At 39.1% G+C, this 27,241-nt stretch overlaps 1 protein-coding gene across 1 annotated transcript in view; it reads right to left on the reverse strand.

The window, feature by feature from the left end:
* Positions 1-27,241, reverse strand: part of AHI1 (Abelson helper integration site 1) — a 435,677-nt gene that overhangs the window by 178,876 nt on the left and 229,560 nt on the right. The window contains exon 20 of the mRNA XM_089676204.1: positions 18,758-18,863. Within this exon, the coding sequence (XP_089532330.1) occupies positions 18,758-18,863 (106 nt within the window). The remainder of the gene's footprint in view (positions 1-18,757; positions 18,864-27,241) is intronic.

Consider the following 27,241-nt stretch of genomic DNA (forward strand, 5'->3'; position numbering starts at 1 on the left):
GATTGGCTAACTGATTCCTGAAAAGTTTGCACTACGATACAAGTCAGATTTTTGGGATCCCTTGCAACAAAAATTATGTTTTTGGTGAGATACTCCCAAAGGGAAATCAGGTGTAAAGGGACGCAGACCCTGCCACTTTTCTCAGTAGAACCCTGCAGGTGCAGCAGCTGACTGATAATTATGAAATCACTCCCATGCAGATTCATTTTACACATGGACACAGACAAACAGCAATGCTTTCCAAATAACAAAAGGTAGGAATCTACAACAAAGTGTGTTAACATCCTTGCAATGTACATTGATCACCCACAGAGGAATGTGTTTTCTCAACAAAAATGGAGTTGCTCTATAAGCAGATAGGATATGAAAAAAAAAGTTGAGGGAATACATTCCCCTGCTAAAAACTGAAGGAACCAGAATGGAATATGCCTACTTTATATTTTTAATCCATGTTTACAAATAATTCAAATGTTTTTGTGTGCACCTTCCTAGGATGACACCCTTTGCAATACACAAGATTCACACTGCTTAGGGAATGCATAGTTGTTGCTTATTGTGTATGGTATGTAAATAAAGCAAATGCTAAAAAAAAAAAATATGTTGGTGTTTTAAAATTGGTCACATGTATCTTTGAAGAAAAAAAAAAAGATTAAAAAGAGGCAAGTAAGGTTAATATAGATTTACTCTTTATAAATGATGACATTGTCTAAACAGTGATAATGAACACCCTCTCAACTCAGCTAAGCCCAGCCTCAAGAATTAAGCTTGGTATCATTTAGCACAATGTTCTGTTATTCACAGCAAACCCAGAAAAATAGGGATGATGATGTAACCCAGGATCCCTGTTGGCCCCTAAAAGTGCACAAGAGACTCTTATCCAGACATGCAGCTTGTAACCATGGCCATAACCACACCAACCCATATGCCTTTAACATTGGGAGGGTGCCTTAAGGGGGGGGGGGGGGTCAAGCCTTCCCACTTTCAAGGCACCTGAGAGGACAAGGACCCTGCATCCTAAAAGGGATGTGGGGGTCTGCGGGGGGGCTTATAGGTATCTGGAAGCTCCCTTTTGAATTTAAGGTCCCCACGTATCCTCATTTTCCCCATGTGAATGAGTATCCTTGTTACTCATTTACATTTAAAAAAATGGCAAAGTAAATAAAAGCAACCGCACCAGGAAAAAAGTCTTATATTAAAAAATAAACAATGTCCTATGATGTAAAACCAACATACTGTACATCATATCATCTAGCGATGTAGATCCACATCAGGCATGATAAGTGCTGCCAGACGATGCTGACAGATCCCCACTGGCTTTTCATTGTAAACAAGCCAGCGGGATCCTGGGTGACATCATTGACAATATATGGATATATCTGGTCAATTACATCACCCAGGATACCCAACCCATTTGTTTACAAACAGAAGCCAGCGGGGATATAACATTTTGTGGCGTTAGTGCTATTATCACTGAATGAGAGATCCCCTGGTTTGGTTACAAATGAAATCTGCAATTTGGTGGTATTACTGTCTGTCTGTAATTGAGCTGCATCTGCAACATCTCAGGTAGGTTTAAGGCATCTCGAAAGCATGTTATGTAAAGGATTTTTGTTTTTTTAATGTTACCCATTAAGTCTCAATAACCACTTGCCCTCCAGCGGATTTACCCCCCTTCCTGACAAGGCATTTTTTTTGCTATTCGAAGCTGCACTATTACAACTGGTAATTGCGCAGTTATACAATGCTGTACCCAAACAAAATTTATGTCCTTTTTTTCACACAAATAGAGCTTTCTTTTGGTGGTATTTGATCACCTGTGCGCTTATTAATTTTCACGCTATAAAAAAAAAAGACTGAACATTTAGGGCAAAACGTATTCTTACTTTTTTTTGGTAAAAAAAAAAATCCCAATAAGTGTATATTGATAGTTTTGTGTGAAAGTTATAGTGTCTACAAACTATGGTATAGGTACTGCAATTTACGCCATTTTTTTCTATACAGTGCTGCGCTAGTTTAACTGACAATTGCACGGTCATGCAAAGTTGTACTCAAACAAAATTTATGTCCTTTCTTTCACACAAATAGAGCTTTCTTTTGGTGGTGTTTGATCACCTGTGAGCTTTTTATTTTTTTTGCGCTATAAACAAAAAAAAGACTGAAAATTGTGAGAAAAAAAAAATATTTTTTTACTTTCGGCTATAAAAAATATATGGTAAGCTCAAAGTTAGTCATAAATTTAGGCCAAAATGTATTCTGCTACATGTATTTGGTAAAAAATCCCAATAAGTGTATATTCATTGCTTTGTGTGAAAGTTATAGCGTCTACAAACCATGGTATAGATAATGGAATTTACACAGCTTTTACTTTCTGACTGCCTATCACATTTCTTGAGGTGCTAAAATACCAGGACAGTACAAACACCCCCAAATGACCCCTATTTGGAAAGTAGATACCTTAAGCTATCTGCTGAGAGGCATATTGAGTCCATGGAAGATTTATTTTTTTTCCACAGGTTTTTGGAAAATTACAAAGTTGTCACTTAAATAATATATTGCTCACACAAGCCATGGGTATATGTAGAATTACACCCCAAAATACATTCTGCTACTTCTACAAAGTAGCCTGAAATCCAATGACCACTTTGAAAACCTGAAGGTGCGTAAGTTCCTCATTTCACTTCCTCACTACCCATCACAGTTTCAGAGGCCCTGACATGCCAGGAGAGCTCCAACCCCCCCCCCCCCCCCCCCCATGACCCCTTTTTGGAAAGTAGACACCCCAAGGAATTTAAAAAGAGTATTTTGCAGAACTAATTTTTTCTCACAATGTTTTGAAATATAACAAAATATGAGATCTGCAAAATACTCACCATGCTTCTTATCAAATTCCTTGGGGTGTCTACTTTCCAAAAAGGAGTCACTTGGGGGGTTTGGGGCTATCCTGGCATTTCAGGGCCTCCAAAACTGTGATAGATAGTCAGGAAGTGTAATGAGGAAATAAAGCCCTTTAAAAGCCTGAAGGTGCTTATTGAATTTTGGGGTCCAGTACTTGGCTAAAATATATATAGACTATTCAAGAGAAAGCAAAAGAAAATGCGGAATCTTGATAAATTAATTCATGACATCAAAGTCCAGATTGAACCCTCTAAAGAGTCCCAGGAAATGATAGGGCTCAGTAATCGACTTAATAAGGATTTGGAGAAATTAGAACAGGAAATAAGACATAAAAAAAGTAAAAAATATCTAAGGGATCTTAATGATTTCAAAAAAGATCAGGTGTTCAAATGGCAAGCCACTCTGTATGCTACAGAAGGGGCTTCTGTTAACACCTCCCCAGTAAAGGATTTAAAAATAGAAACACCAGAGAACCACATATAATGAGAATGAACAGCATAGGGAAACCAAGAACACCAATTATACATATACTAATAATACGAGTGGTTATCACACTCCACGAAATGGGTGGAAACCCAAAAATAGTGGACCGTACTACAAAAAACCTAAAGGGAGGGGAAATGGCAACCAGTGGAGACCTCAGTACCCACAATATAGACCTAATCATAATTCCAGACCTGACTATGGATCCCAATCAACAGATACATATTACAGACAGGAATATAGGCAACCGAATAGGAGTCCAGGTTACTATACACATGACAGAGGGAATTGGTACCACCATGAAGTAAGAAGTCCACCACCTATATCCAACTGCTATGACTCATTAAGACATGATTATCCCCAAAATAATTTTTTAGAGCGGAGTAGGATGGAGAGAAGTCCGGGAGGAGGAAGGTGGAGAAGCCCCCCAAGAGGAGGAGAGGGTGCAGAGCAGGAGCAAAGAAACAAACGAAAAAGAGACCAATAGGGGAAGGGGTGTTCAACCTAAGTGGGGCCAACTTATCTAGGGAAGAGTTGTAAGTTTTAGATAAGGGCCTTAAATGTGCCCCCCCCCCCCAAACCGGCCAGTAAATTTGACATTTATGTTGACACACTGAAGTTTACAAGAAGACTCAATATTAAAAAATATTTTATGGGTCTACCATGCAACAAAACCATTCTCAGTAATGCTTTTAGTAGTGACATTGTACATACAGATCTTAGAAATAAATCTCTTTTTAATCCGCATATCTCAAATAATAACCAGATTGAAGTTTTTAAACGAATGGTGAACCAGGATATAGAAAAACTGAACATCCCAAATATACCAAGGAATAGTGGGATCCAAATAGGCATTCGCAAATTATCAAACAGAGATGAGATAGTGGTTAGACCTGCAGATAAAGGGGGTGGCATTGTAGTGCGATCGAAATAATACTACCTGCAGGAACTTAATATGCAACTAGAGGACACCACCACATACAATAAACTTCAGAAATATCCCACTATAGCCTATAAAAAGGAATTAAAAAGGCTAGTTAAAGAAGGAGTGGATAAGAAGATCCTGACTAAGAAGGAAGCCAGATACTTAGTACCAGACACTTGTAGGATTCCAGTTATCTATATAGCCCCCAAGATTCATAAGGACCAAGAGAAACCACCTGGCAGACCAATAGTTAATGGTATTGATTCCATCCTTTCCAGACTTGGGCAGTATATAGATATATACCTCCAACCATTGGTAAAAAAACAGAATCGTATTTAAGGGATACAAAACATCTGATTCAGATATTGGATAATATCGAAGAGTGCTCTGAATTATGCATAGCAAGTGCGGATGTCTCATCCCTTTATACCATTATTGGACGCAATTGAATCCACTAGTTGGGGTCTAAGGGAATTCAGTAGTGTGTCCTGAAAACAAAGTAAGTATATCATAGATTGTCTAAATTTCTGCTTGATCCACAATTATTTTTGGCATGGGAATAAATTCTTCCAGCATATCAATGGGGTGGCCATGGGAGCCTGCTTCGCCCCGAGCGTAGCCAATCTGTTCATGGCATATTGGGAACGTGACTCAGTATATCAACAGCCCCCTAAAGAACTGGTCTTATTTAAAAGATTTATTGATGATGTGCTGATACTATGGCTAAGTTACTAAGTTACATCATTACTAAGAAGACCACCCAGGACTGGGAGGATCGTGTTTTTTGAGTGATTCATAAGGCTCATTGGTCCTGTGGGGCCTGGGCAGGAAAGTGAGGAGGCACTCCAGCTACTGAGGATTGGCACGACTGCCCGAGAAGGCCGTGGAAGGCAGCAGGGGAGGGGGGCAACTTCTCCGGCTGCTTGTAAAAGCAATCCTGCAGCTAATTAGCCACTAGGATTGTTTTCACATGAAAGCCTATTGCCTGCTGAAAAAAAATGATACCAGGCTGATGCTGGTCCTTGTTGGGTGTATGTGCTATGTTCTTTTTTTTTTATGCAGCCTGTGGGCTGAATTAAAAAAAGAGAAGGAAACTCTGCCAGAAAAATTAGAATATATCTCCCTACATCCACCCACTTCTAATTGTGGGTACACAGGAAATATGCCAACAAATATTATAAAATATATATGCCGAAGTATAGGGGCCATCCACCCACTGTCCATAGGGGCCATCCACCCACTTCAGCAAATATGCTCTTTTTTTTTTAACTGCGGATGACAAATCACATCCAGCAGCACTGCACACACCTACTTACAGGTGAAACTCGAAAAATTAGAATATGCAAAAAAGTTCATTTATTTCAGTAATGCAACTTAAAAGGTGAAACTAATATATGAGATAGACTCATTACATGCAAAGCAAGATAGTTCAAGCCGTGATTTGTCATAATTGTGATGATTATGGCTTACAGCTCATGAAAACTCCAAATCCACAATCTCAGAAAATTAGAATATTACATGCAATCAATAAAACAAGGATTGTACATAGAACAATATCAGACCTCTGAAAAGTAAAGGCATGCATATGTACTCAGTACTTGGTTTGGGCCCCTTTTGCAGCAATTACTGCCTCAATGAGGCGTGGCATGGAAGCTATCAGCCTCTGTGACTGTTGAGGTGTTATGGAAGACCAGGATGCTTCAATAGCGGCCTTCAGCTTTTCTGCATTGTTCGGTCTCATGTCTCTCATCTTTCTCTTGGCAATGCCCCATAGATTCTCTATGGGGTTCAGGTCAGGCGAGTTTGCTGGCCAATCAAGCACAGTAATCCCACGGTCATTGAACCAGGTTTTGGTGCTTTTGGCAGTGTGGGCAGGTGCCAAGTCCTGCCGGAAAATGAAGTCAGCATCCCCATAAAGCTCGTCTGTGGAAGGAAGCATGAAGTGCTCCAAAATCTCCTGGTAGACGGCTGCATTGACCCTGGACTTAATGAAGCACAGTGGATCAACATCAGCAGATGACATGGCTCCCCAAATCAACACAGACTGTGGAAACTTCACACTGGACTTCAAGCATCTTGCTGTGTGTGCCTCTCCATTCTTCCTCCATACTCATGGGTCCTTGGTTTCCAAATGAGATGCAACAGTTAATCACATCAGAAAAGAGGACTTTGGACCACTGAGCAACAGACCAGGTCTGTTTTTGTTTAGCCCAGGTAAGACGCTTCTGACATTGTTTGTTGTTCAGCCCATATCCAGGATCCGTCTGTGTGTGGTGGCTCTTCATGCACGGACTCCAGCCTCAGTCCACTCCTTGTGAAAGCCCCCAACACTTTTGAATGGCCTTTTCCTGACAATCCTCTCCAGGCTGCGGTCATCCCTGCTGCATGTGCAATGGTTAACAATAAAACAGTAACAATAAAACTGTAAAATTGTAACAGTGAATTGAACAGTAGCAACAACAAAAAAACTAACTAGTTTTGGTTTTTAAAATGTAACATTTTTGGGGGGATTTGTACTTTTTTTTGTTACTTTGTTTAACTTTTTAAAACAGATTGTCAGTCTCTCCAAATGCGATAGCCAGTTTCCTGACTACCTAACATCTTTCAAGACCCTGTGTAATTATGTGCCCTGAACTGTGCTGTACCCTATACTAATACTCCACTAGTGTGTGGTAGCGACGGAAGCAGTCCATAAGGAAGAGACCAGGTTGGCCAGGACAGGAGGAACAAAGAAGCGGGTGTCACACCTAATTCCATGTCTGCTACAGACACAACATCTTTTTTGGGCTGCCTTTTGGGTTGGGGTACCAGGAATGGCATCGGGAAAATGCCGCTCATGCACCCGGCTAACTGCAACTGGGTTGGGGGTTTGAGGCACAGCACCTTCTGGATACAAAAGGGCAATGATGATCTCTTCCTGGAATTTTAGGAAGGATCCACTATGTCCAGTTGCTTTGTAAAGCACAAATGCATTATATAGAACCAATTGAAATAGACACTTTTTTGTACCAGCGTCTGCCTTTTTGGGAAACTAAGAACGGCTTCATCATCTGGTTGTTGAAGTCCACCCCTCCCATGTTAAGGTTATAGTCGTGGACACAGAGGGGCTTCTCAACAACACCAGCTGGCGTGGTATTTTGGATGCTCGTATCTGCGTGAATGGAAGACAGGACAAAAACATCCTGTTTGTCCTTCCACTTCACTGTGAGCAATTCCTCATTTCTCAAGCAGGCTATTTCCCCCTTTCTAAGACGGGTATTTACAAGCCGCTGGGAAAAGCCAAGGCAATTAGGTAGCACGTTGCCACATGCGCCGATTCCAAGATTGTACAAATGTCTTAATAGTGGCACGCTTGAATAAAAATTGTCCACGTATAAGTGGTACCCCATATAGAAAAAGGATGCCACTAAGTCCCAAACCAACTTGCCACTGCTCCCCATGTAGTCTGGGCATCCGGGGGGCTCCACGTGACTATCTTTTCCCTCGTAAATCCAAAACTTATATGTATAGTCTGTTGCCCTCTCACAGGTCTTATACATCTTGACCCCATATCTGGCACGCTTGCTGGAGAGAAATTGTTAGAATGCAAGGCGGCCAGAAAAATGAATGAGAGATTTATCAATGCAGATGTTTTGCTGGGGAGTATAGACATCTGCAAATTTCTGGTTAAGGTGATTTACGAGGGGCCGAATTTTGTGGAGCCGGTCATGTTCAGGGTCACCCTGAGGACGAGAGAGTGTATTGTTGCTGAAATGCATAAAACGCATTATAATCTCATATCTATGCCTGGCCATATGATGAATCGGGTCCGTGGACCAATACAACTGCAATTCATTTTTTTTAGTAATGCCCATGTTGAGGGTTTGGCTCAAAAAACCTTTAAATTCGGAAGCCGTAATGGGTTTCCATGCGAATTGTCTGGCAAGGTTTGAATCTGGGCTGGTGGCGATAAACTGTTGTGCATATAAATTGCTTTGATCCACAAGCCATGCATACAGATCCTCTATGAAAAACAGCTCCAAAAAATCAAGGGGAGTAGTTAAATTTGCTGTTTCCACCTGGATTCCGGGTTGGGCAGTGAATGGGGGAAATACGGGTGCTGCAGAATTTGTGGGCTGCCAATCGGGATTTGCAAGCACGTCCGGAAGGATACTATGGGCTCACCACGTCACCAAGTGATACTGCAGTGCTGGTATGTGAAAGACCAGGACATACTAGGCCGCTGGTGCTCGCCAGTTCACCAAAAGGTAGAGAGGTATTAGTACTGGCACTCTGCTGCATATGAGAGTCATCATGCATATGGAACATCTCAACAACCTGGGAACGGGGTCAGGTACGCCTGATTTTAGCAGGGACATCTTTTCCATTGTCTGAGCTATCTGTCAGGGTGCCGCTGCTGTCTACAGGTTCCTATTCTGAAGCTGATTGTGTCAGGGAGTCATCCCCTTTGCTCTCACCTGACATGGTCAGAATCCTGTAGGCCTCTTCAGCAGAGTACCTTTCCATTGACATTTTGGCCACTAAAAGGTACCTAGTGCGACTGGCTGCCAGAGACTGCTTGAACCGCTACAAAAAAATATACCGACAAGTGCTAACAGAGATCAGGCCTGATTCTGCGAACACTGCATTTTTGTGTGCAATGTATCAACTGACAGTGACCTACTGACACTGCACTTGCTGGGGGAGAAGGGGGGGGGGGGGGGTAAGCATAGGGGCTAAATGCAAGTGCTGGCAGGTGCTGATCCCACTAATGCTGCTTTTCTGGGGATACTATACTAATGTGAATGCTGGTATAGTGCTGATCTGATCAAAGATATTGATCAGTTCAGACACTATACTTGCAATGGAGGTTTATTGTGTATGTCAGCGTGTTCCTGGCAATCAACGGGTTAAATGTGATTACTGGTGTACTAATGGCAATCTGACGCAATCTGGGAGGGGCGCTAACGCTATCTGAAGTCACTAGCGACACTAATACAGTGGTCAGCAAAAAAAGACCCTCCCCCATCCATGCTCTTTTTAAAAGGAAGCATTAGCCTTGTGGAAAAAACAATCAACAAGATTCAGCTCTCAGACTTCACCGAGGTTCAGTGATATGTACGCTATTTGCTAACTAACCAGAAGGTTTAGTGAACATGCAGCAAACCAAACTTTTCCCAGTTCCTTCATCGCTATTGTCAAGTGCAAATGTTACAAGAATATTGTCCAAAGAGACAGGTTCTCTTCTACTAATTCATCTGTGTTGTACTGACACTAGAACAAAGAGTGAGTTAAATACTGTGTACATTTTCTCATGGTAAAATATATTTACACATCATATTCTTTGGAGAAGTCTCTTCGAGAAGTCCAGACTTTCCAGTTGTCTAGCAGAAATGTTTGAAGTATCCTAAAAGGTGTCTCAATTTACCTTATGTTTACATTCTTTAGGCTCAGTTGACATTAAAAAGGTAAAGAGATGAACCAATACATCAGAAATCTTTCATCTACTGTAGTGACAAGTAAAATATATAAGTTACATACATTATATATCAATTTAAACATTTTGTCCAAGGTTTTAGATACTAGAGCTCCCTGCATTTATGCTGCAAATATTCAAAATTTGCCAATTTTGTGGCTATGGTATAAAACAGCTTTATTTTTTCTTCAACTTTTTTTTTATTGCAGATACCATAAGAAATCATTTCTTTTGTAACTGTAATATACACCGTGTACCAAATTATTATGCAAATGATATTTTTCTCATTTACCTAAATAATTTATGTAAATAACAGTCAGCATAATTCTCATATTATCAACTATTAAGAGTACAATTCAAATTTTATTGAACAAACCTCCTAATGATAACAGTATTTTTTTAAACATAAAACACTTACAATGCACTGTTCCAAATTAAGTTTCAAAACACTTTATAGGTTGTAAAGAACTGAAAATTGTCATTTGTTGTGTTTGCAGCATATTTACTGAAATCAAAATCTAATTCAATCGAACTTTTAACAACATTTTAACTTTTTAAACATTTTAACAGGTCACGTTACATTGTAACATAGGACCCCTTATTTGATAGCAGCTTCACAAGTCTTGCATCCATTGAACTTGTGAGTTTTTGGACAGTTTCTGCTTGAATTTGTTTGCAAGATGTCAGAATAGCCTCCCAGAGCTGCTGTTTGGATGTAAACTTCCTCCCACCCTCATAGATCTTTTCCTTGAGGATGCTCCAAAGGTTCTCAATAGGATTGAGGTCAGGGAAGGATGGAGGCCACACCATGACTTTCTCTCCTTTTATCCCCATAACAGCCATTGATGCAGAGGTATTCTTTGCAGCATGAGATGGTGCATTGTCATGCATTATGATGATTTTATTACGGAAAGCATAGTTCTTCCTTCTGTACCAGGGAAGAAAGTGGTCAGTCATAAACTCCACATACTTTGCAGAGGTCATCTCTACACCTTTGGGGGCTCTAAAGGGGCCGACCCGCTCTGTTCCCATGATTCCGGCCCAAAACATGACTCTACCACCGCCTTGCTAACGTTGCAGCCTTGTTGGAACAGGGTGGCCGTCCACCAACCATCCACTACTCTATCCATCTGGACCATCTAGGGTTGCACGGCACTCATCAGTGAACAGGACTGTTTGAAAATTAGTCTTCATGTATTTTTCTGCCCAAAGCAGCCGTTTCTGCTTGTGAGCATTGGTTAGTGGTGGCCGAATAGAAGGTTTATGCACAGTTGCAAGACTCTGGAGGACTCTACACCTTGATGTCCGTGGGACTCCAGAGGCACCAGCAGCTTCAAATATCTGTTTGCTGCTATGTTATGGTATTTTAGCAGCTGCTCTCTTGATCCGATGCATGGATCTGGCAGAAATCTTCCTCAATGTGCCTTTATCTGCACGAACCCGTCTGTGCTCTGAATTAGCCACAAATCTCTTAATAGTGCGATGATCACGTTTAAGTTTTCGTGAAATATCTACTGTTTTCATACCTCGTCCAAGGCACTGAACTATTTCACTCTTTTCGGCAGCAGAGAGATCCTTTTTCTTCCCCATATTGCTTGAAAATGGTACTCTGCTTAATAATGTGGAACACCGGTCTTTAGTAGTCTTTCCTTAAATTGGACTCACCGGCCAATCTAATTATCACAGGTGTCCGAGATTGTTTTCAGTGATCAAAAGAGCCCTGACACACAATGCCATCCATGAGTTAAACTGAAAAACAAAATATTTCATCTTTGTGAACTTAAATAGAATTTGCATAATAATTTGGAACGCGGTGTAATGTTGAATTATGCTGCTACTTGAACTCCACCTAAAACAGCCACCAAAAACACTAATAAAACACATACAGTTCACATAGCTGATTTGCCTCTCAGTAAAGGAATACACATACTGTTACACTGTAACCACTCTGAACTCTACAGCTGCACAGCACACCACCTACATTGATGAATAATGTACCAATGCCATGCTTGCTACCTGTTCTTTGTCCTATTAGGAAACTATACCACACTAATAAAAGCCACCTTAAGCTCTCCCCTTCCCATAAATCCATCTAAGCTCCCCCACCCCCACCAACCTATCTGAATACAGAACAGACAACCCCAATACAAGTCTGATATTAATATACCCTTGATTCCCAAGGTGGAGTTCTTTATATGCACAATATAAATATTACACTACTATGTGATGATAACTTATATGACTGACAAACACTCCCAGATAGTTATATTACAATAATCCAAATCAGGACTCTGAAGAACATTTTTTTAAGTGATGACATAATTGAATGCTGGACAATGCAAAGATAAATGTAATTTTACATGGATTTGCAAAAAAAATGGCAATGCCCTATTTGATCAAGGCAGATCATTGTAAAATATTGACATTTCCATTCCTTGAGCAATAATAGCAGACCATTGCTTACAAGAATTGGCAGCCTGGAGTTTAACCAGTGAAATACAGTGAATTAAATTAACTTGGACCTGGATTTAAAGAGGAATTTCTTTTTACAAGGAACATTTGGGAATGTTAATTGTGCCTAGGCAGTACCCTGCAGGCCTGCTTCTGCTTCATTCATTCTGTAAATCAGTGCTTTTAAAACCTCTTCCACTGCTCCCCAAATATGTTTTCATTAGTCATCAGATCTTCAGTCATGAAGGGGGGCAGCTCTGACATGAGGAAACAAAGCCCTGCCTCTACACCAGTGTTTCTCACCCTTTTTTCAGTCAAGGCATCCTTTAAAATTATGGACAATCTCACGGCACCCTTTAACATTCTGCACAATCTCAAGTCACCCCATTCTAAAATGTAAAAAAATATTCTAATAGTTTTGCATAATGCAGCAACATCCACATGTGTAGGACACCCAACAATAGAGGTGATTTATTTTTTCAAAGCAAATACACTTTTGCACACTGGTACTGACTAGTATTTCAATGTTCCTCTTCTCCTTCAGTTTATCTCCCTCACTCAGCTAATGTGACTCCAGTGCTGAAGGAGAGGGGCAAACAAGAATACTGTGCAGGCACCTGATTTCCTCCTTATCAACTAATGATGTAATTGCTTGTTAGGATGCAGGCAGCTGGCAGGTTGTAAAAGTACACAATGAAAACCTAAAGCTTTGTTTAACTAAAAGGCAGGCTTGATCCACCTGCTGGCTTGTATACAATTTTTGGGCAGTTTTTAAGCATTTTGCCAATGCACCCCTGAAAAAGCCTGAAGGCACCCTGGTTGAGAAAGGCTGCTCTACACAACCACCTTCGCCCAGGGGCTCAGTGTGGAACAAGGCTTAGCTTGTCAGTAATAGGGAAAACAAATCAAGAAACAATATGTGTCACGCTCCACTTAACGATATACACAAATCAAGAAGTGCAAAACCATATATTGAGTCCTTAATATATTTCAATCATGTTAGTACTGCATACATATCTTCACATGTCAAGTCCTCAGAAAAAATCCTCAAAACAATCCGTGATCTTATAGTGCCTTCTACAGTATATTGAAAAAAATAAATATATAAAATAAAGTCCACCAAATTTATATATATATGCTGTGCTCCTTCACCAGTTGTGCTCTCACCTGATGTATATGACCAAACCGTTAAGTGAGGTCATACAGGCTTGTGTCCTTTTAATTGGGCTCAGATTTGGACATATTGATAAATCCCTGTATCCCAGATGGATGGATGGATGAATGGGGTTTTTTTTCTTTTTTTCCAGCACGGTGTCTCGCTGTTATCAAGAGATCCTTTTCCTCAGTATGGATGGATGGATGGAGTTCTCTCTCTTTCCACCAGGGGGTCCCCTGGGTCCTTTCAAACTTTTTCCTCCATATATGTGTGCTCCATGTAATTGAAAGAAAATTTATAGTGCCTTATCCTCTTTTTTTAAAGATTTAATAAATAAATATATATTGCACTCACATGTGAAACAATAAAAAAATTGCCTTTGATACAAATTTGCTCTGTTTGGTAAGTTTTTACTCTCCCATCTACTTGCTGTGTTTTATGCTTTTAAGCGTTGTGACATTAGAGCCCCTCCCCTATGCGTTACGCCACCGGGTCATGTGGCTTCATCAGGGAAATTGAGGCACTATATATTTTCCTTCAATTACAAGGAACACACATATATGGAGGAAAAAGTTTGAAAGGACCCAGGGGACCTCCTGGTGGAAAGAGGGATGACTCCATCCATCCATCCATACTGAGGAAAAGGATCTCTTGATAACGGCGAGACCCCTGCTAGAAAAAAAAGAAAAAAAACTTCATTCATCCATCCATCTGGGATACAGGGATTCATCCATATGTCCAAATCTGAGCCCAATTAAAGGGACACAAGCCTGTATGACCTCACTTTACGGTTTGGTCATACATATCAGGTGAGAGCACAACTGGTGAAGGAGCACAGCATATATATATATATATATATATACACACATACAGTCAGGTCCATAAATATTGGGACATTGACACAATTCTAACATTTTTGGCTCTATAAACCACCACAATGGATTTGAAATGAAACGAACAAGAAGTGCTTTAACTGCAGACTGTCAGCTTTAATTTGAGGGTATTTACATCCAAATCAGGTGAACGGTGTAGGAATTACAACAGTTTGCATATGTGCCTCCCACTTGTTAAGGGACCAAAAGTAATGGGACAGAATGATAATCATAAATCAAACTTTCCCTTTTTAATACTTGGTTGCAAATCCTTTGCAGTCAATTACAGCCTGAAGTCTGGAACGAATAGACATCACCAGACGCTGGGTTTCATCCCTGGTGATGCTCTGCCAGGCCTCTACTGCAACTGTCTTCAGTTCCTGCTTGTTCTTGGGGCATTTTCCCTTCAGTTTTGTCTTCAGCAAGTGAAATGCATGCTCAATCGGATTCAGGTCAGGTGATTGACTTGGCCATTGCATAACATTCCACTTCTTTCCCTTAAAAAACTCTTTGGTTGCTTTTGCAGTATGCTTTGGGTCATCGTCCATCTGCACTGTGAAGCGGCGTCCAATGAGTTCTGAAGCATTTGACTGATTATGAGCAGATAATATTGCCCGAAACACTTTAGAATTCATCCTGCTGCTTTTTTCAGCAGTCACATCATCAATAAATATACAGCCATACATGCCCACGCCATGACACTACCACCACCATGCTTCGTTGACGAGGTGGTATGCTTAGGATCATGAGCAGTTCCTTTCCTTCTCCATACTCTTCTCTTCCCATCACTCTGGTACAAGTTGATCTTGGTCTCATCTGTCCATAGGATGTTGTTCCAGAACTGTGAAGGCTTTTTTAGATGTCATTTGGCAAACTCTAATCTGGCCTTCCCGTTTTTGAGGCTTACCAATGATTTACATCTTGTGGTGAACCCTCTGTATTCACTCTGGTGAAGTCTTCTCTTGATTGTTGACTTTGACACACATACACCTACCTCCTGGAGAGTGTTCTTGATCTGGCCAACTGTTGTGAAGGGTGTTTTCTTCACCAGGGAAAGAATTCTTCGGTCACCCACCACAGTGTTTTTCCGTGGTCTTCCGGGTCTTTTGGTGTTGCAGAGCTCACCGGTGCGTTCCTTCTTTTTAAGAATGTTCCAAACAGTTGTTTTGGCCACGCCTAATGTTTTTGCTATCTCTCTTATGGGTTTGTTTTGTTTTTTCAGCCTAATGATGGCTTGCTTCACTGATAGTGACAGCTCTTTGGATCTCATCTTGAGAGTTGACAGCAACAGATTCCAAATGCAAAAAGCACACTTGAAATGAACTCTGGACCTTCTATCGGCTCATTGTAATTGGGATAATGAGGGAATAACACACACCTGGCCATGGAACAGCTGAGAAGTCAATTGTCCCATTACTTTTGGTCCCTTAACAAGTGGGAGGCACATATGCAAACTGTTGTAATTCCTACACCGTTCACCTGATTTGGATGTAAATACCCTCAAATTAAAGCTGACAGTCTGCAGTTAAAGCACTTCTTGTTCGTTTCATTTCAAATCCATTGTGGTGGTGTATAGAGCCAAAAATGTTAGAATTGTGTCGATGTCCCAATATTTATGGACCTGACTGTATATGTATATATATATATATATATATATATATATATATATATATATATATATATATATATATATATATAAATTTGGTAGACTTTATTTTATATATTTATTTTTTTCAATATACTATAGAAGACACTATAAGATTATAAGATCACGGATTGTTTTGAGGATTTTTTCTATGGACTTGATATGTGAAGATATGTATGAAGTACTAATGTGATTGATAATATCACGTTAAGGAAATATATTAAGGACTCAATATATGGTTTTGCACTTATTGATTTGTGTATATCGTTAAGTGGAGCGCGACACATATTGTTTCTTGATTTGTTAAAGATACATTTGTATGGGTATGTGTAAGGTGTAGGCGACCCACTGATTTAATATATACATTTATTTAATAATTTAGTCACATAAGATATTATATAAAAATAATTTTAATATATATCAGTTAAATAAAAAATACACCATAGTAGCTCACAGGAATCACACAATTTAATAAAAAAAAATTTTTAGGGAAAAAAATTAACTGCAGGAAAACCACAAGCTATACTAGTAACTAGTCATTTGCCTTTTTTGAGCACAGCCTCCACAGTTCAGGCTCTCTTTAAGAACATTTTGTTGTCTGTTTATTAAGTGTTCTTGTATGGCAAGACCGCTTACTGTTATCTCACATATATATTCTTATAGCCAAATTTACCACCCTAACTCCTCCCACAGTTTTTATACTACATAGACAGTAATATACAGAAACGTGCGGATTGTTCCCGATTGGTGTGCTATTACTTTATGGAACGTTTCGCCGAATGGTTCACGAAATATCAGCGTTTTTATGGTGAAATTGGTCCCATAGGAATGAATGGCGGAATGTTCAAAACTAGAGTGGGATCTGACAAAAGCTAGAGTGTGAGCTGAAAAATCAGGACATGATTTATAAACTGCCATCACTCCCTCATTTTCAAGCCCAGCTACACAAATCTTATATCACAAATCTTATAAACGTTCAGCTATCCCTGCTGCCACTAAAAATGTCCACGGCTAAGCCATAGTCCTGATAATTTTCATAATATGACCATTTGTTTGCAACTCACGCCGCCCATTGACATTCATTGAAACTCCACTCTAGACACCTGAAATTTGAAGGGCAATTTCTAAACTGCAACTGTGCCTTCATTTTTAATATTTCAGAGACATACTATGCATCAAAATGTAGGTCTGGGTCTTGTGATTCTCACAATATAAAGCTATTCACTCAGTTTTAAAACTACAACCGTTTGAAGATGGCAACCGCCAGTGAAGTGAGCAAGTTGGAGCAGTTTGTTTTTAACCGCTCCCCTGCCCCTGTTGCAGAGTGAGTTGCCATAGGAACCCAGGTGTGTGAGCAGGCAGCAGAGTGACAAAAGCTACTCCACCCACTCCAGTTGTAGACTACTGGTGAAGGCAAGAACACTTCACACAATTTCCCCAGAAATTGTAGATTTTCTAGTTGCCCAGTACTATACATCTGCAAGAAGTGTTGCATGTACAGTTCATTTATACTACATATTGAATCCTGAAAAACCAGGGACAGAGAAATATCTATATCACTTCACATGGAAGATCTAAACAAAATAGATATTTTTAACCAGTTCCCACTGGCTTAATATATGTGGTGGCAGGATAAATGGGCCTTAATGCTGAGCTGCTACACTTATGTGTCTGCAATAATTGCTTACATTTGTATATACCCTCAGTCTAAAAACAAACCAGGATGTCAGCTGCCCATCTTAAGGGCAGAAAATAAGAAGACTGTATTATGAGAAATAAAATAAGAAAAATGAATAGTGAAATATTGATCACTGCAAATACTCAGATCCCAGCTTTGATCTTTAGATTTAAGAGACCCAATACAAACAACTGGACTGTCTCCTGCCAGCTTTAAGCCTGAGAATTGAGCGATCATGTGACCGCTGATCGCTCAGTTATTGGGTCCGCTCAAAGCACAGAGCGGTGACTGTCAGTCACTGCTCTGTCTTTCCAGCACTCACCTGAGGAGTGTCTGGTCAGGCTCTTAGCGAAGCACTGAGAGGCTAAGCAAGCTGCTTGTAGGGCATCTGGGTGAATCCTGACATTAATGTCGGAATCTCTCTGGAGTGGCTCTGTCAGCTGACAGTGTGGTTTAGCCCACTGTTGGCTAAGTCTGGGCCACAGGGGAGCAGAACTAAGTGCACTCAAGTCACTCAAATGAGAAGTATGGCCAAAAGAGCTTAGGCCATACTTCTCTTTCAAAGCTAAACTCCAAACAGATATATGATATATGTACAAAAGACACAAATTTATGCAGCACTGTATTTCTTATAGCTGGATGTGACTTCATTTCAGTCCATACAATCCCCAAAGTCAGGAGAAGATGTAAGGGTAGGACTAGGAACTAATACACTATGCTGCATGCAAATATGTTGCCATAGAATGTGCTGGCAGAAGAAGAGAGCAGATGGATGAGTCTGCTGCTTGTTGACATAGAACATACTGACAGAAAAAGAGAGCAGAGGGATACCCTCACGAGTCTGCTGCTCTTTCACTGTAGGAAACTGTAGGGGGAAGAGAGGACACCACTCATCCTGCTATCAGCTCTCTGCTGGACAAAGCACTACACACTGTAATTGAATTTTACAAATCATGCCTGTAGTGTACCACATAATTCTGTAAAAAAACAATCTGTAAATGGGTGAAAGTCAGTCACATGATTTCCCCCGGTTTTGAAATTATCTGCCTACTGAAGGACCTTGTATGGTGTGAACAGAACCTAAGAGTCTTTGGCTTTCTTGATACGAATAGCTCCATCCTTTCTATATTTTCTTGAAGTCCATACATGCATTATCACCAACTAGACAACATTATAAATTAAAAGAATCTTACTCACCTGATGAGCCTGTATTAATTGCTTGCAGCTGTGTGATGGGCCCAAGTCTGACCTTAGAATGAGGAGACAGCAATGATGGGGCAGGCAGCGAGACACTGGAACCATTCTGTAAAAAAGTGAAATGCTATGTTAATCTAGGAACAACCTAGAATCAACATAGGTTAAAATAATTTATACATTTACCACTATTATGATATATTCCAATATCAGTAAGTCTTGGGTTTCCATTTAACAGTATTCTTACCATTCAAGAAAGTAATATACATTTAAAGTAATCGATGACACTCTCTTTTTAAACTGATTAGCCAAAATTAAGGGCATGTGTCGATGGGCTTTGGGCTTGTGTCAATGGCATCAGTTTGTGACACTTCTGGCATTTTTTTAATTCATTGACCGCTACATTTGACCTTCTGGCTTGCTTCAAGAGGGTTTTGCATTCCCAAAGACTTGCAAGGGAATGCAAAACCTGTTTGGAGAGAACAAAAAACCTTTTTACACATGCCCTGGGTTTATTACCTGTAGGCCACAAAAAAAGAGGAAATAAAAAAATACATTCAGTTAGTGTCACTAAACTCAGGACCCTGCATTAACTATATCTGGTCTTTTGCAGTACACAGAACATGGAAATGCAATTTTAGTAAATATAAACTGCTAAATATCTTTACTCAGCATTATATAGCAATCTTGTGACTTCTATCAGTGTCTAGCTGAGCACGGATTAAAACTTGTAAGAGGCGTTTTCATTTTCCTCTGACTGTCCTATGAGGCTGCGTGACTGTTTGAGACTTCCTGTCCCAGTGATGACTTCTCTTATTTCTTGTTCTGCTGTCTCAGCCTGTCAAAGGAACAGGAGGTAAAGTTGCATCTCTACAATGAAGTCACACCAGCAAATACAAGTTTTTACACATAATTACTTTTACCAATCCTATCCAAAACATAAAAAATGGCAGAGTTTGGATGTTTCTATTTTTCTTAAGGTTTTAAACCCATTTTTTTGTATGTGTATACCTTTGTTTTTACAACTTACATTTAATACATAACAAAGGGATCTTACTGCACTGTCTAATAAGGGATGAAGTTACTGGCAAGAGATTTTAAGTTACATGTGTAAACTGAAGTTTGAGCTACAGAGCTCTGTAAACAATAGCCTTTTCACAACAGTTCCTGAAAGATATATCAAAGGGAGGAAAAAATACATATAAATATTTACTTACAATGATCAATCGGAAAAAGTACAAAATAATAAACATTCCCTTTAATCACATTTACAATATGTATATTTAAAGTAACCCTTTATTGAAATTTTGTCAATCAACTGCTATTTGTATAATGTAACTACAAAGTAATACAGGCACTTGGAAAAAAAGCTGAGGCACTGAACATGCAGCCATGTTGGCTAAATAGTCTCTCAGAAGCCAGTATTAGGTGACAAGTTAGTAAGCTTTTCTGACCGCTGGGAGACACTCCTTGGTGTACATCAGAACTGCACCACACTAGTTCAGGAACCAAAGTGGCACCAGCAGGTTCCATGAGTAATATACATTTCCCTAACATTTGACTTGGTATGATACCACTGAAAGTGTGCAAAAAACGTGAGATGACACTTATGTGATATATTTATAGATATCTTTTGACCATCCCTACTGACACATCTCAAGAGAAAGTAATTGGACATGTTAGAAAAAAAAACATTGAGTAATACTGTATCTTTTGTTTTCCCTCATTGTAAGCTGGCTTTCATGACTGTCTGAAGAATTTTAGATGTCTCTCCCCTCTCCCTTCTAGGCAGAATAAACATGTACAATGGTGCAATCTGAACTTCTCTACTGTTTCGTCAGACAATATTATGAGATGGTTGTAACAGGATCAAGTCTATGATTAGCTCATAGTCTAAAGCTGGTCATACATTAGTAGAATGTTGCTCAAAAAATTTAATTTCCAAAAGGCTTAAATTTCTAATCATTAGTGGGGTTGAATCAACAATTGTTTCAAATGTACTGACATGCAAATTCGAGCAGCATGGAACATTTTTCTCAAGCAATGTATTTTGTAACAATGTGCTTTTCATACGGGAAATTCTATGCATTCCAAAATCAAATGTTAAAAGTAAACATAATTTTGATGTACTTTTGAACAACATTCGTCAAGTCTCTGTTGGCATTCTCGAATGTACTGACTACCAGTGCCTGAGCAGCTTAAGTAATGAAGGGGTAGGTCTTTGCATTCCAAAACTAAATACACAGAATTCTGTTTTAAAGTACATGTACACCCTAACTGAACCATTTAGTCTGCCACAAAGGACCATATTTGTGCAGTGTTTGTCAGCACAGCCACTTTTAGTATTTGCTGGGAAAATATGTGACAGGGTGAGAACACAGGAGAACAATTAGGACACAAGAAAAGAGCACTATCACCTTATTCTGCCTGTGCAAGGACCTTCATGGCAGAATCTCCAGGTATTGTTTCAATGACAGCTGCATGTTTAAAAAAATTATTAAGCAACTTTTCAAAAATTACATAAACATGTTAAAGCGTATATGAGATTTTAGTGATTGGGCCTAGGTCTATTTTAATAGGTTTTTAATGATTGGTTTAAAGTGTTACTAAACCCAGGATCCTGCATTCACTATATCTGGTCTCCCACAGTATACAGAACATAGAAGTGCAATTATTTTAGTAAATATAAACTGCTAAATACCTTTTCTCATCAGCAGTTAGAGCAGTCTTGTTACTTCTCTCAGTGTCAGCAGAGCACATGTTAAAACTTGAAGGAGTTTGCTTTCATTCTGCTCTAGGAGATACAGAACCCCTGACCTCTGTCTGGACAGTGCTGATTGGCCCTGTGCTGATCACAAGCTCTCTCCCAAGTAAAAAAAAAAAAAAAAACCCTCTCTAGCAAATACACCAAACTGAGCATGTGCAGAGTGACTCCACATGATATGCCTTATCAGGGGGTAAGAGGGGGACAGTGGAAGGGGAGGATCAGAGAAGACAGGATCAAACAGCCTTTTTACACAATGCGGAGGAATAACCCCTTAGGTTCCACAGTGAGTATAACAAGCATGCTAAACTGCATATATGGACTGATTTTACTGTTGTGGGTTTAGTAACACTTTAAATACATTTTAAACACATAACAACCCACAAATGCTTTACCATTATAGGTAACTGAATTAAAAATGTGTATGTGTATCATGAAGCAATCTTTTTTAAGAAATATAGGTTGTGGAAAAGATTGCCTAACACCTTAACAACATGTAGTAGTGTTGGTTAAGATAGCCTGTACATTATACTAATTTTTCACAACCTATTTCTGCTTGCTTCATGCAAAAAAACCACAGTCCTGTCAAAATGAATGTTTACTACGGTCTATGCTGCACAGAGATAAAACTTCATGAGAAAAGTACTTTTATTTAATCTAAGGAGTACAAGAGCCCAGAGAAATAATATGTGTTTATATTCATGGAAACTGCTTTGCCTTTTGAAACCTCTGTTTAATTTATGCAAATAATGACTGTGCAGTGTTCCTAAAAATCATGCAAAATAAGTTCTTCAACAGCTTTGAAAAAAAAAAACCCCAATAATTTAAACTATAAGAAGAAATTCTTCTTTGTTACCAAAGTCTTCATTTGTATGACTTGATACAACATTCCATTTGCATACAAGCTTGCAAGTCAAATTAGCCTCTAGTAGAGAAGATTTTTGTTAAATTGGTTCCCATATCACTTTAATTTCATTAGACCATTTTAAGTTCCATTTTAAACACATACAACACCGGCTATTGTATGTAGAAAAGTCGTACACACGTTACAGGACTGAAAAAAAAAAGCAGAGCCTATGAATTAAACAGCAAAGACGCAACAAACATATACAGATTGTATTTAAACAGTATGTCCTAGCATTACCAAAGCATACCCTTTGCGCTCCCTATTGCATGTCCTGGCATTACATTTTTCTTTTACCTTGGTCCTATAGTGAGAAACAGCTTTTATTACTCCCTGTGACTTGCTTACGCAGCTGCTGGGAGCTCAGTTACTACTCATGTAGGAATGCCCCCAGAACTACATCTCCCATTAGCCCTTTCTCTACACAAATTGTGTAGGCAATCTCTTGGGAGTCATGGCAGCAGCAATGATGTGCTGCAAAAGAAATCAATGTAAGCATATTTTGTGGGTCAGAGAGGGGTTGGGGATAGGGAGCGTTCAGTAGTACAGCAACCAGTGCTAACAAGACTGGTTGGAATTTTAGTGCAGAAAAGGTATTGTGCTGCCTGCCCAAACAGGTAGTAAGGAGCATACTTGATTTCTGTCAGGATCAACAGGTATTTTTTCTGTATATGTAGCATTTTTTAAAAGGGATAAAACTCTGGAAAATGTGCAAGCACTTCAGAGATGTAATGGATATTTTTTTACAATATTGCCTTGCATACACTTTAGAAATAATTAAAAAATTACTACTTTACATGTTTAAGGGTACACTGATTTGCCCAGAGCCCCACTTGCCCACATATTGTGGGAGAGCAATTGGCATGTAGTTTAAAAAAAAAAAACCTTAAAAAATAAAACGTTCAATATTTTAACATTTTTTTTAATTATTAAAAAAAATTGTAGATCGCTGGAGCTTGGGGGAGAAAAGGCAGCAGGAACCTTTTGTCTACAAAAACAGAAAAGCCTGCAGGAGCAGAAAGTCAGGTAAGTAAAATGGCTTTTTATAATTTCCTAGGCATAAAGATGCCTAGATTGGAGTGCCCTTATTGTTACTCCCCCTTCCGCAGATGACTACTACCACAACAATAAACAAACACCAGGTTCTCAGTAAAATTAGAAACTAGTCAGGTGCCATCCATAACAAAAACTGCCAAGAAGGCCCATGTCTCTGTATGCAGCCTTTGTGAAGGCATGAAATACAACATTTATGGTATAATGTTGTCTGATGTATGGTGTAACAAATTAATGTTTTAACTAAGGAACTTTTTTTTTTTTTTTTTTACAAACAAAACAGCTACATTTTGGGGACAAGCTGCATCAAATTAGAAACCAAAACAAAAACGGAAAAAAACATGTCCTCCACCTTTAAAGCATATCATGCTCAAAATTTAAATAAGATTTTCATATTAATCTGATATTGAAGTTTGAACCCAGAAAATTCACTTCCTTGAACTCTGTGACACATATTCATTATGCCCTGTGAGAAGACTCTGGTGTATCACAGAACCCACAGAGCCTGCCTTCTGAGCTAGAGGTACTGGGATTTCAGAAGGTAGAGTCTGTACAGGAATCATTGATTGCAGACAGCAAGGCACCATTAGATATGTAGTCCTTAGAAATCTAATGAAAACTAAATGAATGAGCAGAGAAGATGCTGCAAAGCATGCAGGCAATCCAAGAACCTGTGGAAAGAAATGGCCAGCACTTGCAACATGAAAAGAGATTTTTCAAGTACATTTATAGTAGATTGTAAAAAATAAGTATTGCTTGTATTGCTGTTACAATGATGATGTTATAAAATGAAATTGCATACTGTGATCATAGAACTCCTTTAGAATTCGGTCACACCGAATCTGGCTTTCAAATCATGCGACTTCACTTAAATTCACACAATTTCAAAATTTGACAGTGTCCATTGCGGACAATAGGGTGCAACTTGTCATGCAATTTGAAATGATCAAATCGCATGACAATTCATACTGGTGTGACCGGGGCCTTAATTTGCACTACAAAATGAAAATAGCTACTTGCAATTCAAGTTGAATATAAACTTGAATTTAAACAACCAAAATAAGATAAAAAAAAACAAATCTGCAGCTCTTTTTTGTCAGTGCACTCTCCACCGGGGTGTACAAGATAAGCTGTGTCCTCCACCTCAAATGAAAAACAGTAAGTCAGTCCAGCGGAGGGATCACTTGTGTCTCCAGCATCGCACCCAGGAATGTTGCTTGCAAAAACATGGTTACATGCATAATATATAACCAAGAGCACAAGAATAGTTCTAAAAAGTTTATTAAACTTTAAAAAACCATAAAACTTTTAAAATGGTAACAAAGACAGTGTCCAGTGTTCAAAATTGAACGACATCTCTCACACAGCTTCTGCCCAACATATTTCACTCAAAAGGGTCTGATTGGGACATATTAAAGTAAATCTGAACCCACAAGCAAAAATGTATTTTATTGAAGCTTTCCAGTCCTTAGATGTGGTCTTTCAAATTCTTTCCCCCCCTCCCCGTTATTTTCATCTTCTGATCCTATCAGTAATACACTTCCTGTCCTAGAGAGACAATGCTCACTCACAAATCGTGTCCTAGGGTGACAATGCTGCTCATTCATAGAAATAGTACAGTATTAGAACCACAAAACACCTCCACCTCCCTCATCTCCAGAATATTGAGAAGATGAAGTGAGCAGGCCTGATAACATTTCTTGAGAACACTGCAGAGAGGAAAGGAACTCACGAGCTGACTGGATTTCCAGCACAATCAGCAGGTATAACAAAACCCTTTCAATGGTATATTTAAAAGACCAAGAGGGAGCAAAAGAAGTTCATTGTTGGGTTTACATAAACTTTGAATTAAAGTATGTGAGATTACTGTCCTATCTACAGTTTTGTAGCTCTGTGGCTTATTTAGAATTAAATCCTACACAGAGTATATTAGATCATAAATATTATAGGACAGGTGCTTTTTCTTTACTGATATTATAGAGTAGTGCACCAGATTGTGAACAATAAACACATAAAATAAATAAATGAGAAAATAAATAATTTTAAGTACTATGCTACAGACCATGAATACAGTAGTACCAGGAAAGTACATAACATGCTCCAGCTCATCTACTGAATAAAGATCCAGTCCCCTCAAGCTTATACAACCTTTACTCTACATTCATTTTTCAACCTGACATCCAAAGAGGACGTAACAACATTGTTCTTTATCCCTGTGTTCTGCCGAAGTAGCAAAATACACCCTTTCAGCCATGTTCAGCTAATGGAACCTTAAACTGAAGACAGATGACACTTTAAACAAACAGTGCTTTTAGGAAAGTTCATATGGCAAAAAAAAAAATAAAAAATTCCCACGTTACTATAAAGATGGACATTTGACCTACAGTTCAACTTTAAATAACATATATTTGAAAGAAATGTGTAGGCTTTGTACATTTTAGATAGGTTAAGGTTATACAGTATGTCTCTATCCACAGGGTGAGGGCCACACGCAATACATTATAATTGTAGTCTAAACCAGACACCATAATGCACTGCCCGTATTACTTTTATTGAACAACACACATGCTTTGCATTGAATTCAGAGTTGCATTCCACTAATGCAGTGCAGTCGGGATGGTCAGGACAGGCAATGACAGCTGACTCCAATCTATAGCAACCTGCAATTGGTGTTTATTGTAATGATAATATAGAAATAATTGAAACTCTGAAGGCACAAAAGACCGATGGCTTGCTCCTGCTAACATTCAGAAATACCAAGATGGAAGCTACTCACAATTGAATCCTGGGTCAAAAAAAAAAAAGCCAGATTGATCCATGTCATTGACAGCATTGATGTAACCCACTGGGGCTTCTAACCCAGTGACGACAGCACTATATAGGCTGTCAGCAAGATAATCCGCAAGTGGCTAAACTTATATTTATTCCTTGTGAATTCTATTTTACAACGTAAGTGGACATCAAAAAGTAAACCATGTTAGTGAAAAAGGAAGGGGGTGCTAAAGATCAAACATCCTTTTTTACTTTTAATATGTTTATTGTTTTTTAATGAAGAACAAACAAGGACTGTTCATACAGAATGGGTTACCACAAGAATAATGGGAAGATGCAGAACAGGAGTACGGCACTAGTGGCGTCTTCGCAACTCCATAATTCTTGCAACCAAACAGTATCCCAAAATTAGGTTAACAGTAGAAGACGTAGGTAACCTTATTCAATGGCAATAACCTAGTCGTAATCACATACAACAAAGTAATCTCACAAATAGGAGCCATCTGAAAACCTACTATAACCCTGTTATCCAGGGTGAACAGGGAACTAAGGAGAAACAAAAACAATTTAAATTAAAAAAAAAAAAAACGAACAGCAGGGAGAAAGTGAAAAAAAAAGACAAGAGAAAAAGGAGTAGAGTCAGAATAAGTGCTAGAGACGCATGCATCCTGGTAAGCCTTCAACTCTGCCTTATGATTCAAATGACATGTTGTGGTATTTAGCACAAGGTTCTCAAGTTGCTTCAAACTTCTTAACTTTGTCATGGACAATACTCGCCAAATTTTCATGTGGCAAAATCCAAGAGATTTTTTTTCTTTGCTTACGCTGGGGTCACCGAAGGCGGTTTCCAAGCTTTAGTGATTTTCATCTTGGCTCCTAATAATATAAAAAGATTAGGCATTGTACCCTGTTAGGCACATGATTAACTTGCTCATTGAGAAGAGCTATTTGGGGTGTTTCTGGGACAGACATCCTGTGACCTTTCACAAAGCAA

Source organism: Staurois parvus, unplaced genomic scaffold (assembly GCF_062004578.1).
Source record: "Staurois parvus isolate SC_StPar_1 unplaced genomic scaffold, SC_StPar_1.0 ptg000165l, whole genome shotgun sequence".
Taxonomy (NCBI): domain Eukaryota; kingdom Metazoa; phylum Chordata; class Amphibia; order Anura; family Ranidae; genus Staurois; species Staurois parvus.